Source organism: Quercus lobata, chromosome 3 (genome assembly GCF_001633185.2).
Source record: "Quercus lobata isolate SW786 chromosome 3, ValleyOak3.0 Primary Assembly, whole genome shotgun sequence".
NCBI classification, from domain to species: Eukaryota; Viridiplantae; Streptophyta; class Magnoliopsida; order Fagales; family Fagaceae; genus Quercus; species Quercus lobata.
In genome coordinates, this window is record NC_044906.1 from 74,125,120 (window position 1) to 74,146,341 (window position 21,222).

General features: G+C 33.3%; 2 protein-coding genes and 1 pseudogene across 3 annotated transcripts in view; 1 reads left to right on the forward strand and 2 right to left on the reverse strand.

The window, feature by feature from the left end:
• LOC115979078 (probable inactive purple acid phosphatase 1) overlaps positions 1-21,222 on the reverse strand; it is a 92,716-nt gene that overhangs the window by 19,581 nt on the left and 51,913 nt on the right. The gene's annotated exons all lie outside the window — the stretch shown is intronic.
• On the forward strand, positions 944-6,916 carry LOC115979083. Of its 2 annotated transcripts, none has more exons than XM_031101052.1 (7): positions 944-1,058; positions 2,903-2,985; positions 3,673-3,821; positions 4,501-4,624; positions 4,827-5,057; positions 5,159-5,283; positions 5,952-6,916. In XM_031101052.1, the coding sequence occupies exons 1-7, from the start codon at positions 1,041-1,043 to the stop codon at positions 6,422-6,424; spliced, it is 1,203 nt and encodes a 400-aa protein (XP_030956912.1). In that variant the 5' UTR covers positions 944-1,040; the 3' UTR covers positions 6,425-6,916. The 2 variants fall into 2 exon arrangements, with proteins under 2 accessions (XP_030956912.1, XP_030956914.1); XM_031101054.1 differs by lacking the exon at positions 944-1,058 and adding an exon at positions 2,434-2,630.
• Positions 9,377-21,222, reverse strand: part of LOC115979084 — a 100,115-nt pseudogene continuing 88,269 nt past the window's right edge.

The window sequence follows — 21,222 nt, forward strand, 5'->3', positions numbered from 1 at the left end:
ATAGGTATCACATCCATCATACTATATAAGTTGATCGATTGGAATAAAAAACTTAACCTCAACTAATACACTTTAACATTTGTTAATCAAATCCTAAACAAATTTCATAATTTTTTCAATAACATTTGATGTGATAATTTGGAATTAGTAAAACATCATGTTCAGGCTTCCAAAATTATCTTATTTCATCATTATTTTAAATTTTTAATTAAAGTGTATTTTAAAATATGAATTGCAAATTTTGCTACTTTTTTCGGGATTATGAAGAAATTTTCCATTGCAAGTGTTTTTCAGTACTTGATAAATTTGGCATTTTATTCTAAATTTATCAGTTTTTTTTTTTACTAACAATGATTTATTTTTTTTAAAGAGATTCTTATAAAAATTTAGATCATTTCATTATTAATATAAACAAAAGGGAGGAGCCTTAATTTCTTCAAACTTCAAAGAAGGGAAGTGTTTTTCTTTTTTTGGTCTGAGGTGGAGTGTCATTCCTATAAATCTTAAGGGAGAGAAGTGTAATTAGCCCGTAATACAATTCTAATCATTTCGTGCACCAACATAAATCCGAATTCAAATTTATAACGTTAAAGACCCAAACCGACGACATGAAGTCGAAAATATATAAAATATTATAAATTTTACTATATAAATAATGTGGCATTGAATATAATTTGACGAGGTTCAACCACTTAGTAAATTAATAATTAGTAAATAAAAAGTCAAAAAGATATAAAAATATTATAAATTTTATACCATATTCATAACGTGGCATTGAATATAATTGGATGCAGTTCAACAATTTAATAAATTAATTAATAAATATTTAATTTATTTTTAAGTCAACAATATAATAAAATTTGTAATTTAAGAAAAAAAAAAAAAAAAACCCGTTGTTCATAAAGTTATTTTATTTCATCATTTCTCTCTTTCTGTCTCTCTCTCTCTCTCTCTCAGCTTCCCAAAACCCATGGCCACAAAGAGACCTCTCAGCTTTCACTCTCTCCGAGAACGACAAAAAGAACAGAATATCAGCAACAATGAAGGAACCCCACTTGGTAAAATCGCTAATCTACATTGTTTATAATCTCTCTCTCTCTCCTGCTTTATTTTTTTTTTGTCCATGCCAGTTAAACTTTGGTACCTTCTTTATATAAAAAGATTTTTTTTATATGTTTGTTGAATCTCTCTGTGTTCATTTATTATGCTATATATATATAGTAAGTAATGTAACTGCTTGATCATGAATTTTTTGATGGGTGCCCATGAAATCTTGATGGTTGAGTCTGGGTTGGTTTTGTTTTAATAATGTTCTGTAATATAATAATGTCTGGTTTTGTCTGATATACTTTTTGTGCTTTTATATTAATTGTTTATTAGATGTTAAGCTTGTCACCTTATTTACGAGTTCTTGGTATTTTCAACGAAGACATCTTCTTCTTCTTTAACCTTAAAGGAGACATTTTTTTTTAATTATTATTTTTATATATAAGATGTCTGTTTATTTATTTTGTTTGAGAAAAATTAGAATTTTTTTTCTTCTTTCCTTTTTTTAACTGTTGGTGTGAAGTGTGAATGTTTGAGTTACTGAGTTAAATGAAAATGGGAGTGTATTGTAGCTCAGTAGTGTTGTCTAATTCATCTTGGGTGTAAATCTTCCTCTTACTTATTGTATAATAAGGGGGGAAAATTATCAGCACTGGTATGGCTTCTTCTTTTTATTTTTGAAGAATGTTGAGATTTTTTATTTTACTACTTAACTTTAGAGGCTAATGGGGTTTGCTAATTTGGAAAGATTTTGTTTTTGTTTTTTGCTTTTAAATTGTTTATAGTCCTTTTTCTGATTGGCTATAAACTTTTTGTAGTAAGAGGGTGAAAACAAAAGATGTTGATATGTTATCTATGCACAATGGATAGTGGAAATAACTAGATATTTCTTTATATATAAACAATTAACCTAGATAAGATCAAATTGGGAAAAAGTATTAGATCTACCTTGATGACACTTCCCATGAGGAGAAAAAAAAGATTAGAAAAAAATTTATATGATATACGAAAAAGACCTTCCCCATTAGTTCAAGAAGTGGTATTTTTGAACCTATCATGCATAAGATATGTGAATCATTCTTCAAATTGTGTGAACTTTACAACCATGTAAAACTCACATGCTATGAGAAGGAATGTGCATATATGTACAGTGCACAAGATACTTTCGTCTTCTTGAAGGGGAAATTAGTAAGTGCATTTTGTGTACGTCCTTCTCTCATATAAGCAAGAGCCCCACAACCCACTTATCAGATCTATACACGATGGAATATACCTTTATGTGAAAGAGAAGTATAGATGTGTAATACATCGAATCCTTGACAGTGCATGTGTTTTATAAATGTGTTTATATTGGGGAGAAAATACTACTAGTAAAATGTGTTTATAAATGAAAATTCTGTAGAGTAATTTTGTGATAATTGATTTAACAATATAAATATATTACCTTTGCAAGTAAATCATAATTTTTTTTTAATAATTATTGCGGCTGTTGGTGCCTGTCCTTTTGGACTGCAGGGGCAGTCTATAGTGGCCCAGATTTTCCTTAGCTGCTTTTGGGCCCAAATTTTAAATGCCCCACATAGGTTTGTGCCACCTGTCCCCATTTTCCCTCCTTAAATTTTTGTCACCTTGGTTTCTTTCGAAAGTGGTTTCTGGATGTGCCAAAAGTCAGAAAAGCACTTAGACATCCCAATAATTCCCAACCAGGACCTATTTTGGTCAAAAAGGAACTAAATTATTTTCAATTAATAAATTCCAAAAGTTGACCAGAATATTTTGATTGAACTTAATTAAATTCCATTAATGTTTTGGTACTCGTATTTGGAATGTCATGTTTTACTCTTCCACCTTGCAGGATGAAATTTGTGACATATGTGGTGATGCTGGTTTTGACAATGCATTAGCTACTTGCTCCAGTTGCTGTAGTCATGAACATGGGTATGATAATATTTTATGAGTGATGTTAGGATATTACAATTATTACTTCATAAATTGTATAAACTATGTGTCAACTTTTAAACACAAAACAAAAGTTATTGATGTGACACTAATCATGCTTATTGTCATGTCAGTCAGGAACCTTTTTTTTGGGTAACAAAAATGATAGTACTTTCAATGTTTTTCACTTCTTATTTGCCTCCAACACCTTTGTGTGCACGTGTGTGCATGTTCATCCATGCAATTAATTTCACTTTATTTAGCGCCCCATCAATGACTTTTAACTACTATCAGTACGTGAAAAATGAAATGCACAGTTATCATTTCCACCATTTTTTAAGTATACACAACTACTCTTGTTGTAGGAAGCAAGGAAACTTAATTCAGGTGGTGTTTTCTTCCCATATAGGCTTTTATGTTGGTTCTTTCAGGACCCAACTGCAGTGTGTTTAGACCATAAGTTCAAATTGGTTGGATGGATCTCTTGTTCTTGTACTTTTCAGCTCTTGAACCGTAATGATCATTCTATGTAGTACTCTTAAAGTTTTGTAAGGTCACTTGGATGGAATAGGTTGGATGTTTATGGTTCATTCTTTTGATTTGTTTCATGCCTTAACTCTTTAATTATATGCTTTTCAATTGATAAATATGGTGCAAAGATTGTCATTCTGATCTCTCCATTTTCAGTTATTGCATGCCGGTTCTTCTCCATGATATTCCAGAAGATTGGATTTGTAAATCATGTTTGTCAAGTGGGATGGTATTGCCAGAAGCTGGTGGGAAGGACATCACCATGAGAACCATGACAATATATTGCTCTGAAATGACTACAGCAGGTCTCAGTAATTTTTTTTTTTTTTTTCTTTTTTTGAATGAGATAATTTCATTAAACAATCAAGAAAGATTTTTAAATTGATCAGAAACAAAAGAAAGATACATGAAAAATTAGAAACAATCAAATGACAAGCAGCAACAACAGCAGAACACAATACCAAACTGCTAGATAGTGATTCTATAATTAAGAAACATATATCCAAATAACTAGACAGTTCCCTATTGTTCAACTTTTTTGAACCCATTGCATACTCCCATTCTAGCTTTAACATCGTTCTTGATTAACCCATAATCTTCTCCTCTTTGTGAATCAGACCATTGTGAGCTCTTGCAGTTCTTTAAAGCCAGACTTGATAAATGAAAGAAGCCCAAGCAAGCTTGTATAAGCTTGTATAAAGTGAGTGAATCCCCTAGTACCCATCCATTCAACAGCCTTTAAAACAAACTCAATTATAACACTTTCTGCCTCAGTCTTCTCGTAAAAGAGCATTCATAAGATAGAAAAAGAGTTTTACCTAGTGCACAAAGTCCCACTTTTGCGGGGGCTGATTCATGGACTTGAACCTGTAGCTTGTTGCTTTTGTGTTATTGAAATTGTGTTTACAGTTGGGACTGTAGTAGGCCATATAACAATTTGGTAACCTGATTGCTCTTAGTTATTGCTATTTCTGTATTTTGTAGGTGGTAAGTCCCAAGCTGTTGCTGAACAAAAGAACTCTGATGTTGAAAAAAGCAAGTTGGTGAATATTTTACCTATATTCAAGCTATACTGTGATTATCTCCCTACTTCACATGGTACTTGGAAGTCGGTAACCGATCTCTTCTTGTTTTGTATATAATCTATTCTTTCATGATGTTGGAACTCATTCAATCATAAAAAGAATGTTTAGAAGTAACATACTTTCATCATTTTGTCTAATAGATTGTTTCTTGGGATGTACATGGCAAACATTTCCTGTTTTTTCTCTATTGGATTTGTGAGTCATGCAAGATTTTTCTTTCTTCAGGGGAGGATTTTTTGTTACTAATTCTACACCTAAAAACTTTCTTGGTGGGTTCAAGGCTCAACTTCCACCCTCCATCAGTCGTAGAGCCTCTGAGTTTTCAGGAGAAATGCCTCTAGTCCTTAGTGTTGAGTTGCTTCCTCAATCCCAAATTTTGGCAGATCTTTTTCAGAATGATTGTCCTGATCTTCGTGACATTGCTCTATACTTTTCCCCTGATGATAATATTGAGAGGTTTGTCTTGGCATCTTATTTTTGTGTGGCTATCTCTGCTTCAGCTTTTAAGGGCATCTTCTGGTTATGCAGTTTTTTATACATCTTCTATTCACTTATAGTTCCAAAGAGCACGCTGCCTCCCTGTTTGAGCAGATGGAGGTCCAAAATTCATTGATGAGAAGCTCCTTTAATGGTGTGGAGTTGCTGATATTTACATCAAAACAGCTTCATGTGGACTCGCAGAGTGAGTTATCTTTTTTCCACATCATTCAGTTTTCCTATTTCTTTTCACTGTAGCTCAAGCTTTTCTGATTGATGAGCATAACAAGGTCAACCTTTTTAGGTTTTCTGATTATTTTTTTGATTGAGATTATCCTTATTGATACTGAAATAACTTGCATTGGAATCTAGGATTGTCTCCTGATATATTGTTCCTTATTTATACTTCCCTGACTTGGGCCTTGCCTTATTAGTTTTTCTGTATGAACTACTTTATTTTCCTGGTTTAACATAATTGTGCACTTGTGGATTTTTTAAGTTCATTTTACTTGAATATTGGTACCAAAAAGTTAAAAAAAATAAAAAAATCTAGTTGGTCCCTTATCAAATGTTAAATATTGTGGGCGTAGAAATTTATGAATACTATATGAGGGGGCCACCGTAAGTTTGGAATTTCAATATTAAAATGAATTCTTAGTTTTTCGAAACTATAAACAGTATATCTTCTTCATGCATGAGGATCCTGATATGTGAACTTATGATGCACCAGCAGACTTCCAGATTGAAGATTTTGGCTATAGGTTGATGTGGTGGTTGTTGGTGTTTTGTGTGTTTATTTACATTACAGCCAAATGGTTCTTTGTACATGACTTTCCTTGTCTTGATGAATATGACAAAAAAATGTGTTTATAGATGTTATTGCAAGGTTGGAAGCAAAATACCAGTTTTGGGGAGTCTTTCGCCCTGTAAAAGATAATCATACTCTTGACAAGGGAGATGCAGAACCCCCTCCAGTCATGTCTTCTGTGGAACACGCACACAATGACCGTGTGAGCATGGATGATAGTGAGGCAGTTGATATGGAAATTGATATGGCAGGTGGAGAGAATGTGGGGAGAGTTGATATGGTTGTTTCAAGATATGCATCCAAGAGACATTATGAACTCACTTCTAATTCTGGGAGTAACTTGCGTAGGTTAGCTAGAAATACTTCAACTATTTCGAAGTATTTGATTTCTAGTAGTGAACAATTAATATTAGGGTATAAACAAGGGGTTAAAAGTAGAATTGAGATTGCTTTTGAGCCCCACTTGCACAGCTCAAATAGGAAGGTTTCAATGCGGTGGACCAAGATGTCATTCCTCCGGGATTTGAGAAAGTTTTAAGACAAAACTGAGAGATAGTATACAATACTACAATCATAGAGGAAAATCCTGCAGTAACATTCAAGATAAAGTTCAGTTGATGGGGGAAGATATGGCAGCTGTAGCAGAGAAATATGAACTGGGGATGTATTATGCTGAGAAGGAATTTGAGTGAGCAGGGCTTCTTTCAAGCATGACCAAATGCTTTAACCAGTTTGGCTTTGAAATTTGTCCTTATGGCATGGAAAGAACTTCACACGTATACTTGTAGGTGTTAGTTGAACTTGTTAGCAACATGGTAAATCTGTAAATGCCTGTAAGATTTCATGATATAGTCAAATGATTTGAGGCCTGGACTCTTGGACTGATTAGGGCACCTGCAAAGTGTTCATTATAACTTTGCTTTTACCATGCCATTACAATGTGAATGTTGCATGCTTGCTGCAAATGACAGAGCCAAATTCCTAAGATTGAGATCAGTTGCTTATTATATCCCAAAAAAAAAAAAAAAAACTTGGAACGAATTTCATCCTGAGGCATCAGTATATAAAAAAGTCACACATGATGCTTATGAATAGCATTTTGTTATAGCAAAAAAGGAATAGCATATTGCAGTGCAGCGTATCACTCTGAAGTTGGCTATAACTTGGTTGCACAAATGATGTTCATCCATTGATAGATATAGCCAAAGAAAGGCACTTCACTCTATGGTGTGTGAGGCTTGGCACCTCTCCAATTGGAAGAAGCTTTATATTCCTTGTTGAGACCTTTTTTCTTGAATTTTGTTCAGTTGAATGGGTGATATTATTAGAACTCAAGACTCAAAACAGTTCTGCGAACAAGCAGAAGTTTGCAACTACAATAGTAACACAACCAAGCCTTGCCGGGGCAAAAAAGGTACAAAGCAAGTACGCTACATTAAGTGCCTAAACACCACAACTACAACTCAATTCTTGAAAACAGATTGAGATATACTCATGCAAAGAACTCTGTTCTTGACATATTTCTTTACTCTGCAGCAGAATTCCATCTTGGATTTAATGTACAACAAATAGAGAGGTGGATCCCTTCCTCAGACTTAATCTGGACATTGTAAATCTTGGTGTTTCTTTGAAGCTATATATTGTTGATAGACGCCGCTCAGACCAATCTGCATAGAGTGGATTTGAAACACTTCCTCCTCAAGGAATTTACCCCCCAATTGAACATATCATCCCACTTACAGTAAGGTTCACTAATGAAGAAATAACTTGGTACTTTCATCCAAATTCTTTTTGTAATGAACACTAAAAAAAGATATGATCTCAGATTTCAATACAATTTATACAAAACATGCATAAAGTATAATCTTCATAATCTCTCGGTATCAATCTATCCCTTTTTGAAAGCCAAATCCTCATTGGCAAACCAAATAATAAAAGAATGCCTGGAAATTGAAGGGACAGTTGGACAGACCAAAATAAATTGGATCCACTCTACTATGGGACATTTAGTTCTAATCTCCTCCCAAGTGATTTTACAGGACAATTTAACTGTTCTAGAAGGTAATCAAGAGAAAGTATCCTCACCCCCAAACTTCATCTCACGCAACCTAGATTAAATGGATTCTAGATACTCATACCTGGCTGGTGGCCAATGCCAATGGCCTTCATGAATGTAAGAAGATAACTTGATATTTGCATCATTATAGACGATCTTAAATATGTACTCGGGAAAAAAGAGACCCTTCTCGATGTCAAAAATCATGCCAAGTGAACTTTTGTTTGATCTCCCACAATATGCTTGCATTGGTCTTGAAAAATACTTCTCATTTTCAACAATTTCCTCCAACCCCAAGAGCAACCTAGTATTTTTTTTCCTTTCAAAATATAAATATAATGTCTATATTATTAAAACTTGAATTTTAAGGTAAGTTTTTTGAATCTTTATTATTTTTATTGCTTTTTTAGGGTCCATATCTCTAATGCCTATTTTATTTGTATTTTTTAGCTCAACACTAAAGAATTTGGCCCAAATAAAATAAAATTTCAAAAATTTAAGAAGAAAAAACAATTTTGAGTCCAAAACTAAAAATGCAACTTAAGAATCAATTTAAAGCCCAATAAGTCCAAAATAAACTTGAATGGACCAAATGACGTAAGTGGATTGAAATGGACCCTATTAGACCGAATATGACTGAAGTTGGCCAAATAGACTAAATGGACTTAAGTGGACCGAAATGTTACACTAATATGCCTCAAACGAAGAGCAAAAACAATGAATATCGCTTTAGTTTTTAAATATTATATAGATTTGTAACACATATTTGTAGTAAAATTTGCAGTAACTAAGTATCACTAAAAAAAATTAGGAATTTGTTTATTATGTTGTTAATGTAAAACTAATCAATCATGTTACTTTGTAAATTTTTTAGTTAGTAAACAGTATCATTTAAATGTTCTTTTCATATTACAAATTTAAATGAAAACATTCATATAATGCATTATTTAAAAGATCTTATTGTTTGATTAATATTAATTTAAAAAATGTTTAAGTGACTTCATGTACTAACAGATTTGGACAAAATAATTAAATTAACTCATTTAGATTTTTATTAATAGATTTTACAATTGGAATAGACTAAAGTGGACTGAAGTGACCAAGTTGGACTGAAGTGGACAGAAATATTAAAGTGGATTAAAATGGACCAAATTGGACCAAACTGGATAGAAATTCTAAAGTGGATTGAGTGAACATAAATACTACGCTAATGTGACTGAATAAGAGCGTAATAACAATAAATGATACACTTCAGCTTTTAGATATTATACAGACATAGATTAGAAATTGATAAAAACTTTCATACAAGATAAAAGGCTCAGTTTCTTAGACTTGATTAATCAGAATAATAAATATTAAAGCAACAGAACATGATGAGGAACTGCTAACACACACAACATTAATGAATCTTTATTTAAAAATAGCACTTAGCACTCATCAACAAAAATTTCCCTTATATTTGTATCAAGATACTACTGTGCTTGTATCAAAAAAAAAAAAAAAAACTACTGTGCTAGTGTAAATTTTGGACAACTATCAACAATACAGGTCAAGATGTCCCTATAATCCCGAGAGATTGTGAAAGAGTCGTACACTTTTCCCTCCCTGCTCTTCTTGTATTCAAACAAAAGGTGTGAATGATCAAATGCGGTAAGTTTGATGAATCCATTATCATAGTCTTTATATATACTCCACGTGGTATTGATGGGAGCAAATTCGTGAAGGCTTGCTCCTCCTCCTCCAACAATCACATGAATCGTTCCCTTCAAAGGGCCTACATAGTTGTGTTTCTCTTGACTGGTGCAGATATTCTGCACCAAGAAGAAAAAAGATATAAATTACCACTAGTCCTCCAAGCTTAAGTTGATAGAAAACAGTGAATTTAATTAATTGCTTAACTACTATTCTATGTTGTCCCTCATAAGGCTTAAACTACCCCTCAAAAAGTGAATCCAACACGTGGAATATTTAACTTTTGAATGGGAGGTAAAGTGGAGGCATGGATCAAACTTAAGATCACCTAATCTAATACCAAGATAAACTACCACTTATCCAAAAAGTTTTAACTGATTGTAAAGAGCGGATTTTATTACTTAACCATTTTTTTAACAATTAAATTGTCGGTTAAGAAACTGCAATGTCTGTGGTGGTACCAAATCTATGCAGTGCAAAATGTAGGAAGAAATGACTATGGTACAACTTTACCTCGTAGACCGGGCATGATCTTTCATAATTGTCCACATGGCCATAGAGGGCAATGTCAACCTTGTACTTCTGCCAAAGTTTTTCGAGGTCCTCCATTCCCATTGGTTCCTCAAAGATCCTTCTTCCACATAGAAGTCCACAGAAGAATAACCTAGTACTCTATGTGCAAGAAAGATTAGCCATGGTTGGCTTTGTCTGTCAACTGATGCGAGGCAGTTCTCAATGAACTTGTATTGCTCTGATCCCTCTCTCCAATCAAGTTCAATGTGAGCTACGCAGAATCGGAACATGCCATAGTCAGTAGAGTACCTGGAAACAAGTAAAAGTGTTCATCAAGAATCCCACCCCTTCTCCCTTCTTGAACAAGTAAATTTTTTTTGTGGAACCAATTTGGCAGCTGGTTCTTTACAGCCAAAAATTGGAGAAACCCACATTAATAGTGAACGTAAAACAATGGATTTGGGAGTAATTTCAGAATTTTTGGAGAGCGGTTTTGAGTTGTGAAGATGCATATGTTTTTTTTTTGGCAAAATTGAAAGAATGTTTTACAGAATTTCTAGCTGTGTTGGAAGATATTTCATGCAGTTGGGATCCTAACAATACTATCACACTACATAGAGGTCAAAGGTATGAACTAAATGAGCAGCACCTATGGTTAATAGTGAATATGACAGGTAAATAAAGCAAACAATTGCGACAAAGTTCTTTATATCTGAGTATTACTTCCGTCCCAGAAATTAGCCTTGTTCTCAGCGGGGACATAAAACATGTTCTCGGCTAACACACCACACTCCTCCAGAATCCATGTTCTGGTAGAAGGATCCAGTTCCTGGCCAGTCACACTCATGGTTACCACCGCAAAGACATTAAATGATGGCACATATGAAAAATCAGAAGATGTCTACATGCTTAATGAGCTATTTATGCATATTATGACCAACCTTCTAATCATGTAAGGCTTAGTTGATGCAATTGGCTTAATCTGTGCAGTGAATTGGTCCCACTGTGCAATATAACCCATAGCATAGACTATATCTACAATATGGAAGACTATATCAATGTTATTTAAGTCTTCAATATGCTGCTTAGTAGTGTTCAGAGATGCAGGCTGGCAATCTTCAAATTCAAAGGAACCATCAGCTTCGCCCTGTAAGGTGGACGATTAAACAAAAATCTTGTGAGATTCCATCCAAGTACAATTTGGATATATAGTATGCTGAAAGATGAAAAAGGCCAAAAAAGACTGGTAATTGATATTCAGTTAAATTAAAACTAGCAGCCACACATCCTTAAGAGGGCAAATGTATAAATGAATAGACCTTTACGCAATGTGACATTTGTAAATGTTAACAAAAGTAAAATATAGTTCTGAATTTTAGAGGTTAAGGAAGGGAGATTAAATAGTAGGTCAGACAATTTCATTAATCTATTTACATGTCCTTACATACACAACAAAATGCTACACTTAATAATCACTGAAACAACGTGCATACATTAGATGGTATTGAAGTCCCTAGTCATTATAAATGGGGAAATGGGCTTTATTTATATGCACATCCAGTCTTCCAAGAGAGTTCACACCTTTCCGATTCTTTAAAAAAAGAAAAAAAAGAAAAAAAAAGAGTTCACACCTTTCCCATGTCTCCAAATATGATCACATGTTGCAAAGAATTTTGACCAGGATAAGGAGATGCTCTAAATCAGTTTCTTGACTCCAAATACATGTACCATTAAACAACCTATGCCCCAGCTTGTATGTATACCTGAATAATCAATAAGAAGAATCGGAAGTTAAAGTAGCATGCAAATCAACATGAGCAAATAAACTCTAACATACCCTTTGTTAGGCCACAACTCCTTCAAAAAACTTGTGTGTATGTATCCAGGGTCACGCCATCCTACTGTCCTTGCTGGTGCAGCTAAATAGTAAATGGCTAAGATAAATTCATCTATTTTCCAAAAATAACCAGGAGGAAAAGTCTGGGATATTTTAACATATGGAAAAAAAAAAAGAAGAAGAAGTAATATTACAAGAGATCCATAACAGAAATTTCCTTGCAGGAATTAAATTTACTTCTACTTCAATTTTTCTTTCTTTCTTTTTATGACAAAATGTGTGATGTATCAAACTCCAGTGTACAAATCAAGTTTCTGGAATTCCATTACCAAGATTACAGTGGTTTGCCTACCCAAGGTTATTCTATTTCAAAAAACCAACAGATCTATCTGCAAAGACAAAATTGAAAGGTATAAATGAAATTATGCACCACACATGGTGTTCCGATCAAAAGTAAGTGTACCAGCAGGGGATCTCACTTGGGCTCCTCCTTTTGGACCCCATTCTACAAAAGGCTCAGCTTCATCAATTCCATATCCACTTTTCCATGTTACAGTCATCTGAAGATCATGTGAACATCATACATTATTTCCTTGAGATGTTGTAAGCCACGCCCCATGCCCCACTCCCCACTAAAAAAATATTAATATAAAGACATAGTGTAACACTTTGTGAACAAATGAATAGCTATGCAATAGAAAGAAATATAGGTATAACAATAAAATTTTGCTGTGTTGTAGTTCCATACACAGACAAATGGAGGACCCTGTCATTCAGATTGTAGAAAGTAAAAGCTTTGAGATAAAAATCAATACAGATATTGAACTTACTTCATTCCAAACTTTTCCTTGTGCTAGGCGTGGATAGACTGGAGAATTTGGATTTACGAAAGCTACTTTGTTTCACACTGCCACAAGCTTTGGCTGTAATGAAAAATTGATAAACAAACAAATAAATTGTTAATACAATCAAATGCAGAGCTGAAGTTACTACCAATTTTATTACAAAAGTCTTACAAAATGACGTGGCAATCAATGTGATTAATTCCACCTCAACAACATTATAAATAAATGTTTGAATTACTATTTGTGATTGGTGAGTCATCTTGTAAGACTTACGTAGTAAAATTTGTTGTATCTCTAGTATCACTCCTCGTAAAGCATTTAAAGTTTTATAGCAAAACATATAAGAAGTGATATCGAAAGTAATTGGCAGATTATAATTGCATAAGTCAAACAAAATTAGGCTCATCATGTAAACCATTTGAATTGTGAGCCATTTCAACTAGGTCAAAGAGTTGCGTTTATTTTAGAAAGACCTCAGATCTTATTTAAGAACCAAGGCTTGTATTATAACCAACACACCACTTAGGTTCCTTTGAACAACTATTAAGAATTATTCTATTTATTTTTAGATTTATGTGATTTATAATTTTTCAATGTATTCTATTACCTCTCTCTCTCTCTCTCTCTCCATATACCCAAAACCCACAAACTGGCGAACACAAATCTCTAAAATCTTCTTGAGCAAAGCTATACCCAAATCCCATCTACCTAAACCAAAGCCCCCAGATTTCCATATACCCAAAACCCACAAACAAATCCACTTGTTTTAACAAACCCGAAACCCAATCACAAAATTAAATCCACAAATAACTAAACAAACAAAGGAAACATACATTATTTAAGAGAAACCTTAGCGTTTTTAGGGGAGAAAATGCTGATATTTTTCAAGAATCAACTGAGATTTAAGAGTAACTTTTGAAATGCAGGCAGAACCCCTTCAACAATCAACTGAGATGTAAGAGTGATTTTTTATCGGTGTGTTTTGACGAGGCTGACTTTTACGAGTTGCTTCATCACAGGGTTGTCAATTTGTCATTCTTATTGCAGGTTCATTCTAGAATATGTTCAACCTCCATGCTTTTGGATACTGTTTGCTACTTTACCTTATGTGTCATTTCTTGAAATGTAAAGCTTGTTGTGATCAGGACCTTCAATAGTGGAAGAAGTTCACTTCTGTTATTGGTGGTTGTAGGTAATATACTGGTAACGTAATTTTACCGAGGGGACATGCTTTGGTTGCTTTATTTTGGTACCACTTACCACTACAAGATAACCACATCACTTCATAAAGAAAGTGAAAGTAATTAAATCAATTAACAGTTTAACACCCACAATTTTCCTATTCTGCCATAAACAGAATCCACAACTCCTTTATTTTTTTTTTTTTTGTAAATACTCACAATTCCCACATTAACATATTCGGCATGTTAAGCCATTCTGATATTTTATTAGAGGTTCATGACACAATACTAATAGACATATGGACTATGAACACACTTTCTATTGTATTGGACAAAAAAAAAAAACCTCCCACTTCTGAAATTTAAAAGTTGAGGAAGTTTTCTGGCAGAATAAAACCTAGAGCTCGTTAACTACTTAAAACATTATTAATGTTCAGAAAAGGGGATATTTCAAGAACCAGGATTGAACTTGTTAAACGGTTAGAAAAAGGGAGCTTTCTCATGACATTTGACAATAAATATAGCATTTTGTGCTGTTTTTCTCGTTGAACACTTTATGTCACATGCTGAACATTTGCTAATGTTTTTAGGTATATTTTGGATCATTTGGACAAGGACTTGCAGGAAAAACAAGGCTCATATGTCAGAGGTCAGTTATCGCGCAAAAACTTCTAGAAAAGTATATAATACAATGAAGGAATAGCAATAAATAGATAGATAACAAAAGGCTTAGACACAATCACCTTGCTAATCTTAAACAATATTTGCCCACACTCAAATGATACTAAAGGATTACTGCAAATTTGTTCCCAAACACAACTAAGCTTAGAATTCTTCAAGTAGTATTACCGAGAGAATTCTTGTGAATTTTTATGAAAAATGGTAAAAGAAGGTAGATACAAAAATGAATATAAGCTGAAGGGTTATGCCCCTTCAAAAACAGTCACTTTGATTGACTATAATATTCACAGAGTATTAGCCGTTTGACAAACCAGAAAATCCCCATCTAGAAAACTGCAGAAAAACAGTTTTTATGATCGATCGAGTATTCCTTCATCATCAAGCCAAGAATTGAACAAAGAACAGGGTTCTCATATTATACAGCCTTCGACTTATTGAGCCATATCTCGATTGATCAAAACAAGTTCAACCGATCAAATAGGAGTTGAGCTCTTTAAACCAAGGCTCAGCAGCACTTTCAATGGCATTTTGAAATCTCTCCTCTTTAATCTTAAATATATAACAACCTACATTGTATATAACTTTATATACAACAAGAACTCTGAACACTTCAATGTGAACTTCAAAAATTAGTCCACTAAACCATGGGTTCAAATTCAATTATAGTTTGCTATTCTAGATATTTCTAATAAACATGAAGGGTTCAGAAGAAACCTTGTGTCTTTTGTAAACTAGATTAGTTCTTGGATTGTGTCATATGTTTTTAACTTCTTAAAGGAATGAAGCTCAGCAGGTGACGCATCTTTCTCTCTCCCCTGTCCAGTGCAAAATTTTTAGTCCAGTTTATTGCCTAATGCAAACTTTTCACCCCATTTTTTTTATTTAATTATTTATTTATTCAGGGACCTTGTTTATATTCTCAAATCTCAAGCATATCAGGATTGACAGTTCTATTTGTATCAAAGCTAGTACCAGAGACTAAGGGGTAAATACTTGAAGAAATGCAGACAGGTATGAACCCTTTTCCAGCAAGGTAAGCCAGGTTTCTTGCACACTAGTATTTTTTTTTTTTTTTTGGTATAGGTAATAGATATCTTCATTAAAAAAAGTACGTCATGTTCATGATGATGAACAGAATGTACTAGAAACAAATACAAACAAATCAAACAGAGATAGAATGCACGAAATCAAAAATGGAAATACATTGTGTAACACTAGTTCTATAGTAAAGCATTTGAAATTAGGCTTTCTTCTACGGTTTATTTGATTGCTGATTAATTGGGAATAATAAAGAGAATCTGGAACATTAAAAGTATTTGGGACTAGTATTTCTTTTAAACTAATGGATATGATAGCATGTTTAGATAGATGATTATTGAAGTTTGTAACTAAAAGATAGCATTAAGTATATATGCTAGGATTTTTGTGTTCTTGTATTCAAATTGGTTCACTCAACTTAAAGGCTCCACTTTTCTTGCTAACTGAAATTACAAGGAATAGAGTTAATTTTTCAGGCAAAAAAAAATCAGGGACATTGTCTAGGAATCATTAAAACCTGAAAAAATAAAATACCAGTTGAGATATAGCTCATGGACACAAAGTGTTAGACATGGAAATTTCAGAAAATTTATGGATAAATCTACAAAAATTCCATTCAGGGGGTCAACAAATTGCAAAAACTATCAAAATCCCTCTTTGTTTATTTTATTTTTTATTAAAAAAAAAAAAGATGTAGTTCCTATTTCATAAGTCTAAAAGTCAAAAAAGAAAAGAATGAAGGTCCTTTTTTAAGGACCTTGAAATCAGAAATCATCGTTTCAGCAAGAGCTTTAACATTATGTAACTTGCATTAAATTCTTCTTCGGATTAATTCTGCATGATTTGAGTGATAATATCTTAGGGCATATAAGAATCACAAAAAAAAAAAAAAAAAAAACCCAAACTGAAGTTCTTCGATTTGTATGTGCAATTTGGAGGCTTTCAAATGCTGACTTAGTTGTACAATATAAATAGTCATGCAAATGATTCGATTGGCAGAATTGCAAAATAAGTGAGAAGTTGGGATGCCTACTTCCCACCTAATTATTATTTTTATCTATCTCTCAGCTTTTTTTATTTTGTTTTTGGTACTAAGCAATGAAGAATAGCAAGAACAAAAAATAACAGAAAAGAAGAAAAGTCCATTTACTTGCCCCATTGTTTACACAAGACCATATAGGTTCATAGAACCATATGAAGCTAACTTTGCAAGGATAGCTTACAGAGCTGTATTGATCTCTTACAGGATAACTTTGCAAGGATAGCTTACAATGATAGTTTACACAAGACCATAATAGGTTCATAGAACCATATTGATCTCTTGATTTCTTATTAGTGAAGCATGACAGGACAGCATTTACAACAGCTTCTGCCTATGAAAATTTGTTGCATTTTAAAGGATAGCTTACAGAGTTTTATCATACAATAACAATGGTGCAAAGAATATAAAATAAGACTCAGAATGTCAAATTCAAAAGAAGATTAGCTGCCTACCTCAGAGGCTCCAAAAGCCATGTGTTTTGCGTGGTCATTGGTTGTATGTTGTTTAGCATTACCAGTGATGGCATCATGGTGCTGTGCAATCCCTAAAGCATCCTCCAGGCTGACAAAGTTGGCACCGTCGGATCTCTTTCCAACCAAATATTCAAGTTGTCATGCTGTGTATTTTTAACATAAGGAAAATTCCTTCATTTATGTTTATAACCCAAATAAATGGTGAGAAAACTCCACCCTATTGATGACCGGAAAAAATCATCCTCTCTCCGCATAGAACACATCTTTGTGTTCCTTGCAAAGTTCTTGGAATATAAAATAGATAACTTTTGTGACCAAATACCAAGAAAAAATTACCAGGAATTTCCAGGATGGCGGCATGGGATGCTAGGTCATTTGCATCCAGCAAATCAAGTGTAGAGGAATGGAGGAAATAGCTATCCCTATCTATTCTGATTCAACATAACCACCAAGGCAGATTGACACTGATGTCATCCAAAATAATATCCCCTCAGAATTTGGACATATTGCTTCAAGACTGGGCAACTAGTGAAAAAGTCAGTCCAATAAGCATTTGCCCTGTCTGCATACCTTCTAGCAAGCATTGGTCAAGCTTATTAATGGCAGTAGATTTCAATCAATTTTGCTTGGTCAACTAAAGGTAGATGGAAAAACAGTAAAGCTTATGGGAAATAATCATCAGTTTTTACTGGCCATAATTCATTTGCTGCATTTTTTTGCCTTAGTACAGATAGATGGTGTAGAATACAAGGCATTAACTTGATCGTCTTGAGAAAATTAAACACACTCGTAAATGCATTATTATAACTAAGTGAAATATATTGAACAACTAATAAAGAGAAAGGTAGAAAAATAAGAATGTTTTAAAGCTCCATTCCCATTTTGAAATTAATTAAATTACATACCAAGAAATGATAAACAACAATTTAACAATAAGAATACCACTAATGAAGCATAAGAAGAAGAGAATACCTCTAAACAAATACATTATTTGGTGACTAACTAAGTATCAAACAGAGAGTAAAAATAATCAAGATTAATTTAGAAGATGTATCACACTGGAAAGACACAATCTACAGGGATTAGGACAGGATATCATAATATCTTTTGAAGTACCAAGCTAAATGTTGTAATAATTAACATACCCAACTCACAAATAAGTTTACAGAACATGAGATGCCGCATGGTTTTAACACAGATTCTAAGAACACTTTAACCTTAAATATGCTAGTAGAGATAGATATTATAGAAACTTAATTTCCAAATTAAACCCTCAATCTTTTTTGAGAGCCATTATCCAAATCATCTAGTAATGGACCTGATATCAAGAGTCATTATTTGAAAATCTAGTGCCATATTTGAGTTTTGAAAATTTGCTTTTCATGCAGTATTAGATATGGCCACCATCCTGTTGAAGCATGTGTTGTTAAAACATCCAACAAAGAGTCTGGGATTGAAAAATAGTTCATCTCAATTATTTCATGTAAGCTATTTAACGTGAAATGATGGAAATGCTTAATTGCTAAATTTTAAAATTTTAGGGATAGTTGCAATTTTTCAAATATTAGAAATGAATTGGAACTTTTTGTAAACTGAAAGGACTAAAATAGTGTTTGCCCTTGTAGGTATTTTTTATTCAATGAACTTGAAGAATCATTGCTCAAAGAAAAATATCATTGTAGCCTGAAAAATTATGCAAGCAATTTGAAAGTCTAACAAATAAATGACACAATAAATTGATGAAATTTGTACCAATATGCTATTTGCAGCCAAATTTTCCACTACTCCTTTGCCAGCGAAAAAACCACGACCAAGAGGACTGTATGGAACTATTCCAATTCCAAGCTTCCTACAGGCACAATAGCATCAAGTTTCAAGAGAGCATATTCATGCTTCTGAATGAGATAATTTCAATATATCAAAATCAAAGCTACACAAAATGGACAATTTTCCTTATTGTAGCAGTCATTCAAAAACAATAGTAGTATTGTGATCCCAAGAAAGAATAGAAGACAAAAATGGAGAGATTTAATTTTAGGATACATGCAATCTATCTCTCAATTAAAATGTTCACATTGTCGCATCAAGAACTGATGAACATGTTAGTGGTGTATTCTTCGAAAGTTTCTTAAACATGGAAACAATCAAGAGACCAAAATTTATTAAAATAACCAACATCTGTGAACTGAACATACCTGCAGAGTGGAATTATCTCTTCTTCAATATCACGAGTCCATAGGGACCACTCCATTTGTAAAGCTGTGATGGGATGCACAGCATGAGCCCTCCTTATTGTGTCTGGGCTAGCTTCTGATAGACCAATATACTTGACCTTTCCCTCTTCTACTTGACCAATATACTTGACCTTTCCATTTTTCAAGCAAATTCAAGCATTACAATTTTCAAAGAGAATAGAAAATTTAAATCTTTTCATGAAGTTTCAATAACATTGGATGATGCAACAGAGCGCTGAAAGTGCAATCAATAATGGATTACCATGTGATCAATTGAAAGTGGTTGACATTTTTCATTATTTCTTAATTTATATGTTATGTTTCATCATCCTTAAATGTGCAGCCACTTTTGGAGACTAGATTACAAAAAATGTAACTCTACAGCTAAGTAGCCAATGTGCTTAACATAAGCAAAAGAAACTTGATTTTGGAACTTGACAATAAGCATATACAACATGAGGATAAGAAGACTAATAAAAGAAGAAAAGGAATTGAACAGTCGGGAAATTTTGACCTACATTATTCAAATATGGCCTTGCATCTGCCCCCAAGAGATTGATATGCTCCGTTGCAAGAAATAAACCAACAGCGGAAACCAAAAGTATTTTCAGAATTGGCATTAATGCCACAATAAATAGATCGAGGAATTCCATTGCGAACTTCTTCACTAAACTCAAATGAAGTTTCTCCTAGCCAAGAAAAATGTCCAATAAGTACTCTCATATATATTGTATAATTAAGGAAAACATATTCAAGTTCCATACAAGCAACATCATTGCAAATCCGAATATTAACAAGTACTGAGGTGGCAAAAGCAAGAATATGACCCTGGGTATGTATGGAACAGTGAAATCCAAGAAAAAAGTGCCATTCAGAAATCCAAAAATAGAGATAAAAGACAATGTGACAAGAATATTCCAATTTATATTAAACATATACTAGAGAATAGTTATTAAATTGACTTTCATATAGTTCAACACTATGGTACTTCACATCACTGGCTTAGGCAAATTTTGATGGCATGATTAGAATGTAGCAATAATTGCTCCACATATTGACAAGCCTTTCTTCATCATCAAATTCTTCCTCTTCTTCTCTCTCTCTTTTTTTTTTTTTTTTTTCCTTTCTAAAATAGAAACTCTGTCATCAGATGGAGTGTCATGTCGCATTTGAGTGTTCATTAGGCAGAGTCTTAGGGAAGACATAAAAATAAAACTTTGTCATCAGATGGAGTGTTGTGTCAAATTTGAGTGTTTATAAGACATAATCGTAGGGAAGACATAAAATCAGAAATTCTGTCACCTTTTTGGGGTGTCATGTCACATTTTGTTCCATTATAAAAAAATATATATATCACATTTTGTTTTTACAAGGATCTTGTTTTTTTTTTAATATTCTGTAAAGAAATGCAAATGTCAAGCAAGAAGTAAGAACACACGATAGCTCAAATTCCAGTAATTCATTTAGACCACAATATCCAATAATAGGTGAGATAATTAAGTTTATATCTCAGTTTCCAGTTTTGCTAGTAAACAAACCCATTTCCAGTTTTCCTTCTCTAGACTTTGCAACAAAAGCGTGCCACTCCATTTGGTATCTCTCTTCCAAATTCCATCTGGGATTGAAATAATTTGTCAATCCTTGATGGGCCTACCTTCTGTTATGAAGTCTGATTTTACAAGCAACATCACAGCTAAGCTTTCTATCTATTAAGATTGCTTGAACTAGTATAGCATCATGCAGT